Source organism: Drosophila subpulchrella, chromosome X, assembly GCF_014743375.2.
Source record: "Drosophila subpulchrella strain 33 F10 #4 breed RU33 chromosome X, RU_Dsub_v1.1 Primary Assembly, whole genome shotgun sequence".
Taxonomy (NCBI): Eukaryota; Metazoa; Arthropoda; class Insecta; order Diptera; family Drosophilidae; genus Drosophila; species Drosophila subpulchrella.
Genome location: NC_050613.1, coordinates 28,434,208 through 28,451,187, shown reverse-complemented (window position 1 = coordinate 28,451,187; position 16,980 = coordinate 28,434,208). Strand labels below are relative to the sequence as shown.

Here is a 16,980-nt window from a genome sequence, read left to right as displayed (position 1 = left end):
TAAGTCGCTGTTTGTGTGGTTGGCCGTACGAATTCCCGGCCGTATTCCCTATCGATAGCACCCCAGCTAGCTGCCCATCGAGCGCGATCTGTCGTTCAGTCGCAGAGAGAGCTTTGCAGCAATCGGATGCCATTTTGCCGAGAAGGTAGGCTTGGTTTCTGAGCCGTAGGCGGAGGATCAACATTCTCGTTTCCACTCTCGGCTTATCAGTACATTTTTTTGGGGACATCGTTATAACGATCGTTTTTAACGACTTTTTGTTTTTTTACTTTTTTGGAATTGTTTCTGAGAATTTTATATATTTTCAGCGCTTAGCTAAGCATTGGAAGTGATAAGGGGCACTTATTGAAACGAAAACAACGAAACCTATGGGCTGGAGGACATGGAAGTGCCGGCTACTTTTGCTGACGGTGCTGGTGATCGTAGTGTCCTGTGGATGGGCCGAGGATACAGGACCCTCTGGAACCAAGCAGCCGGAGTGCAACTTGAACGTCTCCAATATCCGGGTCGGTGACATCCGAGAGGTGTCCTGCCACTGCCCCGGCTATGTGGGAAAGAACCTGACCATCGAGGAGCAGGGCAAGAAGTTCCTGGTGGACTCCCTCAACGGCACCGCGCTGTACAGGAGTCCCAGTGTCACACGACAGGCCTCTGAGCAGCGGTACATGTGCCTCGCGGACGGGATTGCGGTGACCTCCGAAGTGGTCAATGTGTATCCCTGGCTGAACGTGACGGATCTCGTCTGCCGCTACCAGGGTAGCATGTTCAAATGCCGCTTCACAGCGCTGGAGTTGCGAGCCTTCGCCGAGGATACCCACTACCAAATGTCGCGGTACTCTGACAAGCCGGTTGACTGCCACAAGACCAAACTGGATGCGAGCAGAGCAGAGCAAGTGCTGTGCGATGTGCCCACCGCTCCAAACCTCCCTCCCGATGGAGATTTCACTGTGATCATGAGCGATAGCTTTGGGCGCCAGACGCAGGTCATCCATCGATCTGAGTGGCAGGTGAAAGTGCTGGACTTTCCAGTGGCAGTGCCTATCGCTGACCACACCATGAAACCCAACCACACCTGCTATGTGTGGAACGAACCGAACATCCAAGGCGATCGCATGGTGGAGTGGAATGTGGTGTTGCGCCACGAGAATGCCAGCCTATCGAAGAATTTCACGCACTTGCAGTGCCGGACAGTCAGCTTGGTGAATCATGTATGCTTTGAAAACCCACCCGAAGGCGATCAGACGTTCTACGTGAGTTTCAGGCGCCGCATCAACAATTCCGAGGCGATTTGGTCGGATTTCTGGAGTCCCGAAATCAATCTGACAACGCCCGTAATGCTGCCCGTCCGCCCGCCGCAGTTTCGGCCCCCTGGGTTCTCTTACGATCCCAAAAAGGAAGAGCTGAAGGTCTACTGGGAGCAGCTGAGTAATGTGGAATTCAACGGACCCAAACGAAAGTGCCTAGTGAGGAGCAGCAATGGGTGAGCCAAGGCGAAAGGGTCTTTAGCATTCGAGAAATCGCTTACTTAAAGAACCTAGAAAGCGAAATTTAGGACTCTTAGAAGTCACTATATTATAGGGTACAAAACTCTTCAAATTATGAGACTGTGTCCTTTGGGACTTATAGGATATTTCTCATATATTTTGATCCTGATATTCCTGGAAGATATAAAATACTATGTATTAAGATTTTCTCATTAGTTTTCAATTTTTTTGGCATTAGATACTGAAAAAGACTTCCGTTTTTCTTGGTATGGAAATTATTTTGATCATACCAGTGTTCAGCGACTCTATATCAACTCTAAGGTCCGATTTGTAATATAGAAAAACAGAAAAAGGGACTATATTTTAAGTGGAATTCCAGATTCTAGCTACTCCTCTCTGTTGTTCTAGCAAAGTGAACATCATCACCAACAGTTCCGCGCTCCTCAAGAAGTGGGATGATGAAAAACCGGGCACGGTGAATGTGTGGAGCCAGAACGTCCTTGGGAAATCGCAGGACAGCAGCCTGCTGGAAGTGCCCAAGCTAAGCAACCTCACGGATCGACGGATTACCCGATATAGTTACAACAAAACCAGCTACATCCTCACCTGGAACGAGCCGACGGAGACGAGGAACCTGCATGGCTACATTGTCTACTGGTGCCAATTCTCTGGAGTTGTTCAAGACGATTGTGATGACGATTCCATTTCGACCAATTTCACCCTGGAGCCGAGGTATAATTTCTCCGGAAAGGTGCCGGCTCCTTGGTTCCGGAGGGGCGTGTCAGCCAACTATAATGACAGCATAAGTGGCGGCATTGTGTGGCTGCCAGGTGAGCACGAAGCCCCCGCGGAGCAGTCCGCCGCCCTGCGGTTTGTGGAGGGCATCATCGCCCTGCTGGTGCTCGGTGTGATCTTCCTCGTGGTCCGGAAGATGCGGAAAATGTCTGACATTCGCGTGGAAATGCCGGACATGAGTTGCGACATCGAGTCCTATGAAACCAAGGAACCCACTCGGCCACGCTATCCGGCCATAATTCCCGGCGAAAAATTCTACGAGGGAAAACTGGAGAGCGTAATATTCGAGTGTCCCCATGAAGAACCTTACATAGAGCTCCAGCCGATGCCAAGGGCACCGTCCGCACCCCAGGCACCCCAGGTGGATCAGTATGTGACCATGAACACCGTGACCGCTCCCGGCTGCGATGGGTACATCAAGCCACCGCCTATGCGGTGACCGGGACTTGCACCACTCTTGCCATCCTGTGATTCCACTGTAAATATTCCAGGGTCGCAATGGGTCATTAACTCAGCATCAATCCCACTGATTCAGAATCTCCTCGCATACACATTTTTGTATTATAATTGTAGTCAGAATTTTGCAACCCAGTGAAGAAGTCTTTTACTCGTAGAGCAAAAGGGTATATTGTACGTAAAAGGTAGACCCTATGTAGTATATATATATCAGGATCATCAGCCTAGTCGATATATCCATTTCGGAAACTATAAAAGCTAGAGAGTTAGGATTTCACATTCAAATTCCTTAGCTTCTGGTTCAGCGCAAGTGCTCGAGATTAAAAGTTACTTAATACCCAGAAAAATTAATAATACAGCTAGAGAGTTCAAATGTAGGTATATTTTAGTAGTGCCTAAGAAGCCCACGCCCACTCTAACGCTCATAACGCTAAGTTCTAAAATTAGACATTCAGATTCTGAATTAATAATTTTCGCTTTGTTTGGGCTTTGCTTTTATTGTTTGCTACAGATTTTTTAAAAAGGTAAAGCCGAAGCAAATGTTTTTTTTTTTATCACATCACTTCAAACACTGCCTATGTAGGTACATATGTATATATTTATACTCCCAATCAGCATCGCATTTGGGGAAACTATACATTATTATCCGGAGAATGATCGGCCATATGGTCGCTTAGCTCCATTTGGTTGCCTTTGATACAAATTCTCTCGCTAATCTCAAAACGTACCCTTCATTGTGCTTTTTATTTCCGCGTAGTGACGGCTTAGGGACCGGGGAACCTTGACCGCACGTGGGTCCGCATACATATATAAATGTAAATTTCATAAGCTTCGTTTCCAGTTTAACGCTAGTTCGTATATTTAATAAAAAAATTCTTGTACAAACCAAAGAAGATTACAAATAACCAAAGAATACATATATATTATGTATGTATGTACATATACGTAAGGACAGAGAGAGGAGGGAGTATCCTGTGTGAAGCCAGTCCTAAGGGATTGGAGGTTTGAGGTGCGGTCCGATCGCTCAGAGATTGGAGGTGGCCACCTTGCCGCCGTGCCATTTGTAGGAGCCGGAGTACTTGAAGTTGTTCTCCTCGCACTTCTGGTCCGCCTCCTTGGGGCCGCGGGATCCGTACTGGTAGTTGATCGGCCGGACGCGCTCCCGCTCGATCTTGTGCAGAATGGGTGTGAAGATGCGCCACGCCTCGCGCAGCTCGTCGGAGCGGACGAAGTGCATCTGGGAGCCGCAGAAGACGTCGAGGATGAGCCGCTCGTAGGCGTCCGGGAGGTAGGAGTCCTTGTACCGATGCTCGTAGGTCAGATCAAGCTCGGTCTCCTCGATGTCGAAGGTGATGCCCGGGCTCTTGGTCATCATCTTGAAGTACAGGGCCTCGCCCGGCTGGACGCGGATGACCAGCTCGTTGCGTTTCGTGCTGCCCTCGAAGATGTCGCCGGGTACGTCCTGGTACTGGATGCGCACCTCCGCCTTGCGCTCGTTCAGAGCTTTGCCGCAGCGCAGGATGAAGGGCACGCCCTGCCAGCGCTCGTTGTTGATTTTCAGGACGCCGAGGGCGTAGGTGGGCGTGTTCGAATCATTGCTAACCGTGGGATCCTCCAGGTAGCCCGTACGCGCATCATCGGTGGTGCCCTGCGGATTGCCCAGATACTGGCCGAGCACTATGTCGTCCAGCGTAAGGGCCTGAATGCTCTTGAGCACCTTGACCTTCTCATCGCGAATGTCGTCCGGATGACAGCTGACCGGCTTCTCCATGGCCACCAGCGAGAGGATCTGCAGCAGATGGTTCTGCATCACGTCACGGATGATGCCGAACTCATCGAAGTAGCCGCCGCGTCCCTGGGTGCCGAAGGGCTCCTTGAATGTGATCAGCACCGAGGCGATGTTCTCGCGGTTCCACGTCGAGCTGAGAATCTTGTTGCCGAAGCGTATGGTCATCAGGTTCTGGACCATCTCCTTGCCCAGATAGTGGTCGATGCGGTACAGCTGCTCCTCGTGGAACAGACCAGCCAGGTGGTCGCTCAGCGCCTGCGAGGAGGCGTCATCCCGTCCGAAGGGCTTCTCCACGATCACGCGGTTCCAGCCGCTGCAAGTAAATAAAGGATCCATTTAATATTAATTTTACATAATATCATAAGTCATATATCATATCACATCACTTTAATTTTTTATCAGTAGTCTATTGTAAATGATATAACTATTGAAATAAAATTAATATCATAGACACTTAGTTTCTATCTTTAATATTTGATCAGCAAAGCTATTGAAATATTATTATATATGGGATTGATATCTGGACTAAAATACCAAACGACACATACTTTATATCTATGGAAAAACTTATGTATCAAATAGATACATGGATTCAAATGAAATTATATCATATATATATCATATATATATATAAGGTATGATATGATATGATCTTGATCTTGATTAAACCTGAGACTTACCACAACGACATGCATATTTGCTTGATGTTGACCGTCACCTCCTCGAAAACGCTGGGCGGCAGGGCCAGGTAGAAGATGCGGTTCGCCTTGTTCTTGTTCTCCATCAGCTCCAGCTGCTGGTTGAGCAGCTCGAACCCAGTGCGTCCATCGTAGCTGCCGGCGACGTACTCATTGAGCGCCCAGAACTCCTCGTACTTTTTCTGCTCGTGCGGCTGGACCTGTGGACACACAGATACGTATTAGTTTGGTGCCCGCATCCTCTAGCGATCCCTATCCCTATCCCGAACTCCAACCCACCTTCATGTATGGCAGGCACTGCTCCTTGAGGGTCGCGATCGTCAGCTTGGAACGCGCATAGCCGCAGAACTTTGTGGGCTTGGGCAGGAGGTCATCTCGGTATAGCCACCACAGCGTCGGGTAGATCTTCTTCTTGGCCAGGTCGCCCGACGCCCCAAAGATGACGAACGTGTGCGGGATCTTGCCGTCGAAGTGGGTGCCCTCACAAACCATGGTCGGGGACTTGAGCGACTTTATGATGAGGTCCAGGGCGGTGTGATCCTGATCTGTGGGCACACATTGTAAAAGGGATTTTATTAGCTGTCTCCAACAAAGACGTATCAATACTTTAAGCGGTATCATTTACAGGACGAAATAAAATTTACAGATACTTGTATTTTGAAAGTTCTACTGGTATTTGTATTTTTCTTTCTGTCTTTTCAATTCAAAATTCTGAATTATCTGTTATTTTCGGAGCTGATCTTTCATCGATAGGGATTTAAATGTGTTGCTTCACGGTTGGCGTTTATTCGGGGATCTATTGGTAGCTCCTTAGAAAGTTCTATAGGTAAAAGAATTTTCAAAACTACGCTAAGCTGAACTAATTTAAATTTTTCTAGAATTTTATGCAAAGGCCAATAGGTTTATTATCCGTTAAGATAAAAATTGGTTCAAGAATATTTCATGTTATAAGTTTTTTGGCTTTATAAAGCAACAACCAAGTATGCCATAAAGCCATAAAGAAAAGATTTCACCATCAAAACCTCTCTAAGTTCCCAAGATCTCTACATTTAGGCGGACAGACGGTCATGGGTTGTATCGAAATATAAGTGTTTTTTCAATAACCTTGCCCTCGGACTTTGTTTAACTTTCATTGATCCGCTGGAGATTCCTTCGTGCGATCGGTAATCACAACACACTTGCCTTTAATTTCAGATGGGGATAATAGGGAGCGTGAAGACTCACCGAAGATGTGACGGTAAGTGAACGTCGACGGCCGTCTGCAGACTATATTAGGGTTTGACGGTTCAGTTCGGAAGTGCGGGAGCGATAAGCACTCGGTAAGAACGGGATCCGATGTCTAATCGCCGTCGATGCCGATGACTATTCAAGTAATCCGCGAGGGAGCCCTGCCAGAGGTCACCCTCCGTCGAGGGCTGGTGCTAATGGGCGTGGGCGTGCGGGCCAGATCGATCCGAGAAGACCAGATGGAGCAGGTGCGGAAGCTTAGTCTTGGGCAGGTGCGCTCGCTTATGTATCTTTCGATGCGGTTAGCACAAAACAAATAATCGCCGCGCTGCGGTTGACTTTAATGAGGTGCAAGTGTAAGCGATGAACCGGGCAGCGACGTTGGCTTCGACGCGGACGTCGGCACAAAGTGCAAGCGACATGTAATAGGTGTCTGGGTATACATATATAGATACATATATCCAAATCCAAACTGGGCTTAGGAACAATCCCCGGCAGTCTGCGACAGCAGCCTCAGTTGATCGCGTGGCGGGATCCCAAAAGGTTCTCAGTTTTAGAGTGGTCCTAACTCGATATTTTAATGGAAATATTTAAACGTCACGATGATCTTAACCTCATCTCTCGTATTTCGAAATGACCTTGGTGCCCTCAGAACTTTTGGAAATCCGTTCTTATATAATTTGTTTATTTCTCCCGACCTATAAACTAAAAAAATTCAAGTTGATGTAGCCACTTTCTTTTTTTTTTACTAACAGATAGCGAAATCAGGAGTGTTTTAGGTCCGAATAAACTCTTGAGATCCCTTAGCAAATTTGTCTAACACACTATACAAAACTCAGTAACACCTATGGACACATGATGAATTTATTGATAAAGTTTTAGGTTGTAATAATTAACAAGTGGGTGATAGAAGGCAATACAACTTTAATGGTTGCAATGTATAACGAAATGTATTCTTTTCGGATAGTGTGACCTTCTCGAAACATCATTAACTGAAGCACATATGTTCTTTTCTGAAAATCATCATGAGTCGTTTAAAAGTCAGACGGATTGGATGGGTCATGTCGCTGTATCACGTGATTCTACGAGCGCGCGACTAGGTTCTCCAAAGATGAAAAATCAAATGGAGTTTACCCACATTTCTGGGCAGTCAATTTTTAGTACCGGAGTGCATACTTTTCGGCAGCAGAAGATCTGGAAGATAACCGATCCGGGGGAGCTGAAGCACACCAGATGGGGCCTTGGGCCTTAAGGATGGTGACTCAGTGACTCGTTGAAATGCCGAGATTGTGAGTCAGATCCCCATGGGCTTACAGCCAATCATCTGTAACTCGAACTTCAATAACTTCCATAGCTCGAAATTTTATAAAATCAACCTAGACTAGAGTTGGTATTATTATTGAAAATACAGCTTATGTTAGGTCTCCATAGCTTAATGTTAGTGGTTCGACTTAGGGAAGCTCGACTGTAATCTCGTATCGCTTTTGACATTGACACAGACGAAGGCATTGGGGCAAGGAGAATGGAGAGTGGAGAATGGAGAGCGGAGAAAGAGAGGGCGTAAGAGAGCAAGGTAACGTGTTTGAATATTATTAATGCCAAGCTGGTTCGAGTTTTTTGTTTTTACTTTGGAAAGGCTCGTAAGCCCCGCTGCTTAGCACGCAGGTGGGCTAATTATTTTTGCGTAGAATGTATAATGTACATACAATATGTATGAAGAATCGTGCATGTGCCAATGTCATTGCCACAGAGTGGAGAGTGGAGAATGGAAAGCTCTCTTTCGCTGAGCTCTGCCGCGAAAGGTTAATGCCGGGCTCTAATCTTGGAGACAATTTGTTGTTGCCATTGGGAATTGGGGGCCGATGGCCAAGAGGAGAGTGGCCACACGTCATCGTGGACGATTGGTAATTTAATGAGGGGGAGTAAGAGTAAGAGTACGAGTGAGAGCGAGAGCGGGCAGAGCATGGTTGGATTGGAAATTGGGTTGGAAGTGAGCGGCCTGTGATAAGAAGCCTGTCCGCGTCCGTTGCTTTTTGTAGGTGACCCCAGGCGAAGAGCACATTTGAAGGGCGCACTCGCAATCTCCCACCTGACGCGACAGTGATCGCGAAAAGTATGCGCCCGAAATCGAATTGGTAACAGCAGACAGCCCCCAAACAAAAAATACCAATTTGAAATATCCATCCCCCACAATTACGTTACGATACTCACCTTCCGTCTGCGTTGCCATCTTGACCCGAATGTATTAAACACACAAAACAACAAAAAATGTGACTCTTTTTTCACCGCTTTCTGACACTTAAGCCCAGGGGTTTCTTGTTTGGTTTGGATATCTCTGTTTTCTGTTTTCTATTTTCGGATTTCCAATTTCCGATTTCACCAGCTTTTTTTAAGCAACCTTTGCGGCTTTGGGCTTCGGCCTGAAGGCAAGTGGTAATTGCGAAGAGCTTTGTCTTATGTCTTGTGTTGGGGGATCGTCGTAGTCGGCGGTAGTAACAGCTATCAAAATCGAGTGCGGGTCGCGTTGGTAGTAATGGAGCTAAGCACGATCATTCCCTGACTGACTGAAACCGAACCGAAGCACGGCAGAGCAAGAAGCGGCAAAGCAAAGCACTGCCAATGGCAGCACAACAACACCAACACCAACCGACGCTTTGTAACCCCGACTGCGCCGTCGATCGCGGATGCCAGGAGCGGACTCAAGCGGATCGGTATTATATGTGCAATGATCTATTGTTATCACTCACGGTAAGCAAATTTTGTAAAAATAATACTTATAATGTGTGTTTGTTATATTTTTTTAAATATTTCTTTACTCGACTTAAACATTTTGACAACTATTTGTAATCCTTTGATTTTTTCTCTTATTCTAACAAAACATTACCATTCCATACCACACTTTAATGTACGAAGAATTTACGGGAAATTTAAAAAAATATATAAGTCAAAACACATTTTTTTTGCTAATTCTAAAAATACAGTTATTTTGATAATGTTATTAAGCTAGGGGTTTTAAAGAAAAACTACACATTTTAAGTCCCCATCCCCTTATGTATGTACAAAGATTCAACCTTTGGCTATTCCAATTTGGTTGCTGATTTCTTGATGTCATGTCAGGGTTGTCTAGAATCTGTCAAAGAACGCTAGCACTAGGTCGAATTCCTCTGCAGAAAACGTTCCATAACACACTGTATAAAACACATCAAAGTACCCCTTCTGAAAACGTGACAAAACATTGAGAAATCGGTCCTTAGTAAGGGTGAACAAATTTAAAATGTCAACAAGAACCCGCCTTTACTGGCGTACGATTTTTATTCCAATGATGATTAGTGAACACAATCCAAGTAGTCAACTCTTCCTTGGGTTTTATTTAGTTTTGTGTATAAGCGCCCGCTGCGGGCCTTTGGCCATTGTTTAAAACGTACAGCACATAGGCCTCAGCGGTCTCCAGTTACCAAATTAGGCTATGAGAATGGCAGGCGGGTAGCCCTGTCCGAACGATTTGTAAAACTATGTATGAATAAAAAACTACGGGCCCTTCCGTGATCACCGACCCCCAATCCAATCCGATCCGCCCCTGGCTGGCTCTCTGCTGTGCATGCTCATTCACACACGCACACGCACGGTCTCGTGTGAGGCGAGTTTGCTGTTTACATATACGTATGAATCGGAATCGGAATCTGAATCGTCATCGGGCAGAGAAGAGCGCGGGCATACGGGCTGGCCATTGCCAGCTGGGGGAACGGATCACGAAAGCCAGTGATAAAACCTAGAGTCGACGAGCAGAACGAGATCGCGGCACTACGGCCGGAACTACAAGGAATATACGGACACGTACACATACTACATACGATGGGTTTGGGAGCCGCCAATGGTTGGGTGTTGATTTCATATTGCTTGCAGGTGTACTGTGGATTTTGACTCGGATGCGGATGCGAATGCGGATGACGATGTGCATGCTTGGGTTTGGGTGTTGCGTGTGTGTTTTCGCTGCAGCGATGGCCCCTCTCTATTTACAAGTTTCTTATATGTATGCTAGGCTCCCAGTCCGGGATCCGGATTGCGCAGCCCTTCCTCCCAAGTTCTACGCTCTATGATCCCAGCCCCTAAGGGACGAGAGCGAATCACCCGGCTGAAGCACAGGGAGTCTGCGGGACTCGGATTCTGGTGTTGGTGCTGGTGCTGGAGCTGGACACGAACGGTTGAGGGACGTCGGTCGTCAGTAGAAGAGCACCGAGTGCAGGATGACCCGGTTGCGCCGCTCCTCGAACTCCTGGATCATTTCGTCGATATCGTTGTCCAGGTCCATGGACTTGGCCATCTGCAAAGGGCACCAGAATAAAGGGAGTGGACACGAGATGGCTGTCTTGATGATCCCATTACCAAGTTGATCATATCCGTGATGAGGAAGGCGCCCATCAGTGCATCCTCTGCGTTGTCCACCACATCCACGTTGAGGACGTGCACGGGCCGGTTGTCCACAGAGTCCATGGACTCCATGTGGAGCACCACCAGGTCGTAGACGCGCTCCTCCACGGTGACGATGATGTCGAACTGCTCCTTGGTCTCCTGGAATCGCTCTGGACACTTCTTGATGCGCCGATTGCGGTCCAGCATGTGCAGCAGGCCATTCTGTGTGTAACTGTCCGGAGAAAACAAAGATCGGATGGGATTAGCCAAACGGGATGCGGAAAATGCGGAATATGCGGGCAGCCGGCCACTCACAACTCCTTGTCCTTCGCCTCCAGGTCGCGGTAGATGTCCTCGTAGCTGGTGCCGAACTCGTAGACATTCGGCTTGTCGAACGCCATGCCGGGCAGCTTGACGCGCTCGCCGGTTCCGTAGGAGCGCACGTTGAAGCCCTTCTTGGCCAGGAAGTTGTGCGCCTCCATGGAGCGGTTCATGTTCGAGGAGCAGACCACGGCCACCGATAGCTTGCTGGGATCAGTCATGTCTCTTTCTCTTTGGCAGTGCGTTGCAGTGGGAATCGGATCGGATCAGCAAGGAATATAATATATATGTTCGCCCGATGTAGGGATGTGAAAAATTATGATATCAATATATCGATATTTATTTGTGTGGCCAGTTGCCAAAATATGAGAATATCGATGTTTTTATTTGCAATAAATGTCTGTTTTATAGGATCATGTAAAAAAAAGTAAAACAAATTAAAATAAATTTAGGGCGAATCGAAATTAGTTTGCTTGCCTTCGATAACTACAGCGATATGTATCGATATCTTGTGATCGGCCTGGACTGCCAATTTATCAACACTGGCAACCAGTTCAACGCAGTCTGGCAGCACTGGCCGTCTATTCTTGTTTTTGAATTCCAACCGCAGGAAATTACGATTTTAAAAGCGCCGCAGCGGAGTTTGAATTTAAAAAGTTTGAACTAAATCGCGACCCGTGAGAAGCGGCATGCTAAGGCTCCCGTAAAACCTGGCTGCTGGACAGGCTAATTTAACTGCCCCAGAGTCAAAACAACAGCCACACAGAGCCAATATCAATAACCGTGGAATGCGGCTCAGCAAGTTGGAGCCGTTGCCTCCATTCGTTACCTGTGTGTGCAGCAGCGGCGGCAACCGCATCGCGTGTGTTGCGTGTGCTTGTGAGTCGAGCAGGTTTGCCGGACAGTGGGTCGCGTTGCCCTCTTCAATATCAAAATCGGTGGCAGGATTAGAACACAACTCTTCCCGGAGTTAAAAGTAGGTTTAAAACCCTAAAGGTTAGCACACTACTTATTGTAGGGTTAAAATAGCTGGTAAACTTTAAATTAGCATACTTTGTCTATATTTAAAAACGGCTTCAATTTAAAGTAGGTTTTAAAATGAACATCTTTTTTTTTAGGTTTAAAACCCACTTATAGCTTACCACAAGGACAAGAAAACAGGCCTTACACTTTTCAAAAATTTCAAACCTCTATAACTTCTGTTATTAATTATGTAGTAATTTATTATTATATTGATTGTTATTTTAGTTTTACACCAATACGTTTAAAAATATAGTTGTAAATTTTCAAACCAAACATCTGATTTGTGTGGGTAAAGTGATATGAAATATTTTGAGTAGTAAAATTAATTATCCTTGATTCACTTTTCATACATTTTTTCAACCTAAAAGTGATTTCACTATAGTATCTAAAGAGTACCTATTCACTTCTAAGCAAATACCTGTTCTAAATCAAGGCTTTCTATCTGTACTATTGGGAACCCGTTTCATTTTGGTCCCACTGTGGCAAGTGGCGTTTGGAATTGGAATGGAATGGGAATTGGCTCGTTCCTCTGCTCTGCTCACCTGTCCCACCTGAGGGGGTGAGAGCGGGAAAAGGAGAAAGAGACAGAGTCACAGAGAGAGAGAGAGAGAGCGAGGCGGAGAGGATCCCTTCACTTGTTAACTGGTTGGGTGAATAGCTGCCGGCGGCCAGAACCGAACTGAACCGCTGTATCCGAAGTTCGAGATCCGATATTAGTCGTACTTTGTCACTCGATCGGTCACCGCGTCCACTTGTCGCTGAGATCGCTTTCTGCTGAGATCGAATCGAATCGGATAGGATCGAATCGACTGGTTGTTTGGACCTGGAGTTGCTCTTGGAGTTCGGGGCGGATGAGGAAGGGGACCAGGCGGTGGAGGAGGAAGCAGCTGCCGCGGCATTCGGGCCCGCGCTTTACTGATCCGCCAATTATCGACTGTTTTCCGGCGCTTTCTTCACTCGGCGACGACCATGTAAAGGTCACAGGTCAAGAACGGAAATTAAAATACCAAAAAAGAATCCGGAGGTAAACCCGTTTTACAACCTGCAATTGCAATTTGACTTCGTTTTTTAGTGCTTATTCATTTTTTTGGTCGGTTTCGCGGCAATGCAAGGTGTTTTTTTTAAATTGTGCATCAGAAACATAAAGATTGCATGAGAATGATGATAATACAAATAGTGTTCCCCTTTTGCGAATGCAAACCAGGTCAAATGTGTCATTAATAATGGACCACCTGAACGTAATTCGTAATTTCCTAACACCTTTGACTTTATTTTCTTTGTGCTGTGAAAAACCGTTGGGTCAGCGAAAAAAGAGTTTCCAAGCAACCTTCAGATTTCTGCAGAATCTGCCTGGTACCCTGGGAACCAAGCTATTGGACTGGGTCCTTGGAATTGAAGATGATATGTATATATTTGATTCATTGTTTCCTAATTAGATGATCTGGAACCAAATATAAACTAGATACTAATAGTAATGAACTAGAAATCTGATTATATTTATTTTTCATTTTATATCATATATCATATCTTTAAGTTTCCCAATTCATACATGCATGGTTATGTACTAGCAAAAATATATGTAAATACCTTTAAAAAATGCATATCTTTCTCGTTTAGACTGATCTTGTGATCTGCACTTCGTTTGCTTTTGCTTTTATCTCCATATTCTGGTGCTGGTGAAAAGTTCTTCGCCATCCGTTAATTACACAATGCATGCAAGGCAAAATACACATAATTTATGGGAAAGTTTTGCGCCTGCGCAGCCACTGGCGAAATGAAAGTGCCCATGAGATACTCTTTTTTTCTTACCAGTCAACTGCCGTTGCATGCAGCAGTTAGTTAATATACAGTATCTATGATAACCGTTTTTTCTCCGTAAGAAACCTCTCTTCTATATATGGCATAAGTAAAACACATCGATTTAACATTAATCATTAAGGGAAATAATACATTGACATTGACACTTTTTCTCTATGAAGCTAATTTATTACTATTTGTTTAATTCGCAGGACAATTAGTCCTGGTTTAGCACTAGCACTTGGTCCTGGCCAGCCAGTTCAGAATGTGACCGGAGTGAGGGGGCCAAACCGCCGGAAATGCTGAAGCACGCCTCGACGTCGAGCAGTACCGCTGCAGCCGGCACCGCCGCTGCCGGGGCGATAAGCCCGCTGTCCACTTTGTTGGGCGGCCAGCTGCTGCGCACCGCTGCCACCAGCAGCAGCAACATCAACTGCAATGGCAACAGCAATTGCAACAGCAACACCAACAGCAACAGCAGCAGCAACAACCACACGGCCAGCGGTGGCAGTGGCCACAACACACCCCCAGTTCCGCTGGTGGAAACGGAAGCGGGAACTGTAGCGACCAGCAGTGGTGGTGGTGCCACCACCACCAATGGTGGCTCACACTCACACTCGCCGACGCCAGCAGCAGCTGCTGTGGCCAGTACCGCGCGCAACATCCACCTGCGACCTCCGCAGCCGCTGAACATATCCGCCCTGAATGCCTCCGCCTCCAGCACGCTGCTCACAGAGGGTGGATCCGGAGGAGGGGGAGGGGCAGGCGGAGGCAGGGGCTGCGTGGGCAACTCCTCCACGCTGCTAAATATCGCCACGCCCAGCACGCCACTCAAGCCGCTCACCCCACTAACACCGCTCACCCAGTTGACCCCCAACGGACACTTTCTGGGCAACGGCAGTGTGCACCACCACACCTACACCAATCAGCACATCCTGGCCAGCAGCAGCAGTGGTCACCAGCAGCAGCAGCAGCAGCAACAGCAACAGCAGCAGCAACCACATGCGCCTGCGCAGACGCACAACCTCAGCCAAGTGGCGCACAACTACAGAAACTACAGCCAGCTGACCCCCAATCCCGTGCGCCACAAGCTGCCCAAGGCGGGTCCTTCGCCGCGCGAGGCCCTCACCAGCCTGGGATTGCTCTGTCTGAGTAAGTACCCATCCTGGATTACACTTTTTAACTCACTGGGTTTGATGTGAAAACGGTTAGCAATCTAGTTATCGGTATTTCGACTTTTATAAGTGATGGTTTCTTATAAATAGTTAAGAGTTGTAACCTCTAAGAAGGGTTCTTTAAATTTTTTATTTTTGATAGAAAAATATAATTTGGCTTGTCCTAAGAAATCGATTCAGCCATAATCTAACTACCTTTTGTACAGATACCTTTGAAAAGCAGAAGGATGTTATAAAAAAAGTAGTATTGTACAAGTATAAGGTTATTTAATATATTGTTTGCTGTTGTTCCTGAAACCCTTGTATATTTTGTCCTAAAGAAGTATTGTCCTTCGTTATATATAGTTAAGACATATAAGAAGGGTTCTTTAAATTTTATATATTTCATATTTGAAATAAAAACGAATTGGACTAGTCCTAATAAACCCGGATTCAATCATAATCTAACTACCTGTTGTATAGATATTTTCGAAAATTAGAAGAAAATCATAAGAAAGGTTTATAGAATAAATTGTTGTTTCTAAATTTTGCAAATATTTTGATCTAAAAAATCGTTGTCCTTTCAGTTTCCCTGCTCCTGGCGCTGCTCTCGCTGATCTTCCTGCTGAGGATCTCGCCAAACGGACGCGAGGACGCAGTGGGTCGAGGGGCCGGCGGCGAGGACTTCATCGTCGTGTACGACGTCACCCTGGCCCTGGGCGCGCTCTCCCTGTCGCTGAACCTGTGCTGCCTCCTGGTCTGCGCCATCCAGTTCCTGTTCGCCGTGAAGCTGCGCGAGCCGGCCTTCGAGGGACGGGAGAACCAGTACCTGGCCAAGTCGAGTGCCAGCCGCACGTGCGCCGTCAGCGGCTTCTTCATCTCCATACCGGTCTTCCTCACCGGCCTGATCCTGTACACCTTCAGCCATTTCCACTCCACGCCGGCGATCGTGACCAGCCTGCTGATCGGCGTGGGCATTGTCTTCTGCGGCGGCGCCATGGTGCACAACGTCTTTGTGTGGCAGCGCGAGAAGACCATCAGCTACCGCGGTGCTCCGCCGGGATTGTCGCACAACTTGTCGGTGATCTCGGCCGGCCAGCTGCCAGTGACGCTGCCGATGCCTCTTCCACTGCCCCTGCCACCGGGTCCGTACCATACCTATCAGGGGGGTGGCCACCAGGCCAACCATCAGGGTCACCTTGTGCCGCCCTCCGTGACGGCGGTCTCACCCAACCACTCGCACGGCAGCTTCAACCCGCTGCTCCTCGGCGGCGTCGGCGGAGGAGGTGGCTGCTGCGGAGGAGGTGGAGGAGCAATGGGGGCCGTCAACTCATCCTTCCTGGTGCGTCCTGCCACGGCCACGCCTCCGACGCCCACACCGCGGACACTGGCGAACAGCAGCTGCTTGACAGGAGGTCGCGAGGCCAGCGGATCGGTCAGTCCCGGCATTCCACCAACGCTGGACATGAGCAACATCACCGTCCTGCTGCACGAGCTCTCCACGCTGGTCTAGACTTAGAGCGCTTAGACTTTTAGATAGACGACATCCACCGGCCGCCCTCACCTTGCCGAATCCTAGTTATAAGCAGGCCCATTGTAAATATTTGTACATATGCTGTGAGGAACTGAATGACTCCCCACTCCTCCGAACTATATATCGAATAACATATCATTGTAAGTTAAGTGAATATGCAACTGCATTGCCATTTCAATTCAATTAAATTTACCGGTTGGTGGCAAATTAAAATCCCAGAATCTCTGGAAGAGTATTTCTCTATCAATATAAAGCACTCCCCAACTTTCTTGTGACTTAGAAAATTCATAAA

At 47.2% G+C, this 16,980-nt stretch overlaps 4 protein-coding genes across 9 annotated transcripts; 2 read left to right on the top strand and 2 right to left on the bottom strand.

Annotated features, from left to right (window-relative positions):
• Positions 1-105: 105 nt before the first annotated feature.
• On the top strand, positions 106-3,433 carry LOC119558077 (cytokine receptor). 3 transcript variants are annotated; one of them, XR_005220146.1, is made up of 4 exons: positions 106-145; positions 309-1,208; positions 1,262-1,480; positions 1,893-1,944. XR_005220146.1 is itself a non-coding variant. In XM_037871256.1 (3 exons), exons 2-3 carry the CDS (start codon positions 369-371, stop codon positions 2,716-2,718), a joined length of 1,938 nt encoding a protein of 645 aa, XP_037727184.1. In that variant the 5' UTR covers positions 106-145; positions 309-368; the 3' UTR covers positions 2,719-3,433. The 3 variants fall into 3 exon arrangements, 2 of the variants coding, with proteins under 2 accessions (XP_037727184.1, XP_037727185.1); XM_037871256.1 differs by having other exon boundaries at positions 309-1,480; positions 1,893-3,433; XM_037871257.1 differs by lacking the exon at positions 106-145 and having other exon boundaries at positions 1,078-1,208; positions 1,893-3,433.
• Positions 3,434-3,569: 136 nt separating this feature from the next.
• LOC119558080 (glucose-6-phosphate 1-dehydrogenase) lies at positions 3,570-8,800 on the bottom strand. 2 transcript variants are annotated; one of them, XM_037871261.1, is made up of 4 exons: positions 8,661-8,800; positions 5,502-5,767; positions 5,205-5,422; positions 3,570-4,837 (listed from the first exon to the last, which is right to left on the bottom strand). In XM_037871261.1, the coding sequence occupies exons 1-4, from the start codon at positions 8,677-8,679 to the stop codon at positions 3,760-3,762; spliced, it is 1,581 nt and encodes a 526-aa protein (XP_037727189.1). In that variant the 5' UTR covers positions 8,680-8,800; the 3' UTR covers positions 3,570-3,759. The 2 variants fall into 2 exon arrangements, with proteins under 2 accessions (XP_037727189.1, XP_037727190.1); XM_037871262.1 differs by lacking the exon at positions 8,661-8,800 and adding an exon at positions 6,447-6,762.
• A 262-nt stretch (positions 8,801-9,062) lies between these two features.
• Positions 9,063-16,909, top strand: LOC119558079. Of its 3 annotated transcripts, none has more exons than XM_037871258.1 (3): positions 9,063-9,197; positions 14,213-15,152; positions 15,742-16,909. In XM_037871258.1, exons 2-3 carry the CDS (start codon positions 14,300-14,302, stop codon positions 16,665-16,667), a joined length of 1,779 nt encoding a protein of 592 aa, XP_037727186.1. In that variant the 5' UTR covers positions 9,063-9,197; positions 14,213-14,299; the 3' UTR covers positions 16,668-16,909. The 3 variants fall into 3 exon arrangements, with proteins under 3 accessions (XP_037727186.1, XP_037727188.1, XP_037727187.1); XM_037871260.1 differs by lacking the exon at positions 9,063-9,197 and adding an exon at positions 11,766-12,156; XM_037871259.1 differs by lacking the exon at positions 9,063-9,197 and adding an exon at positions 12,862-13,227.
• On the bottom strand, positions 9,718-11,493 carry LOC119558081 (RNA polymerase II subunit A C-terminal domain phosphatase SSU72). The gene is made up of 3 exons (XM_037871263.1): positions 11,175-11,493; positions 10,833-11,091; positions 9,718-10,770 (listed from the first exon to the last, which is right to left on the bottom strand). Exons 1-3 carry the CDS (start codon positions 11,399-11,401, stop codon positions 10,669-10,671), a joined length of 588 nt encoding a protein of 195 aa, XP_037727191.1. The 5' UTR covers positions 11,402-11,493; the 3' UTR covers positions 9,718-10,668.
• Positions 16,910-16,980: the final 71 nt, after the last annotated feature.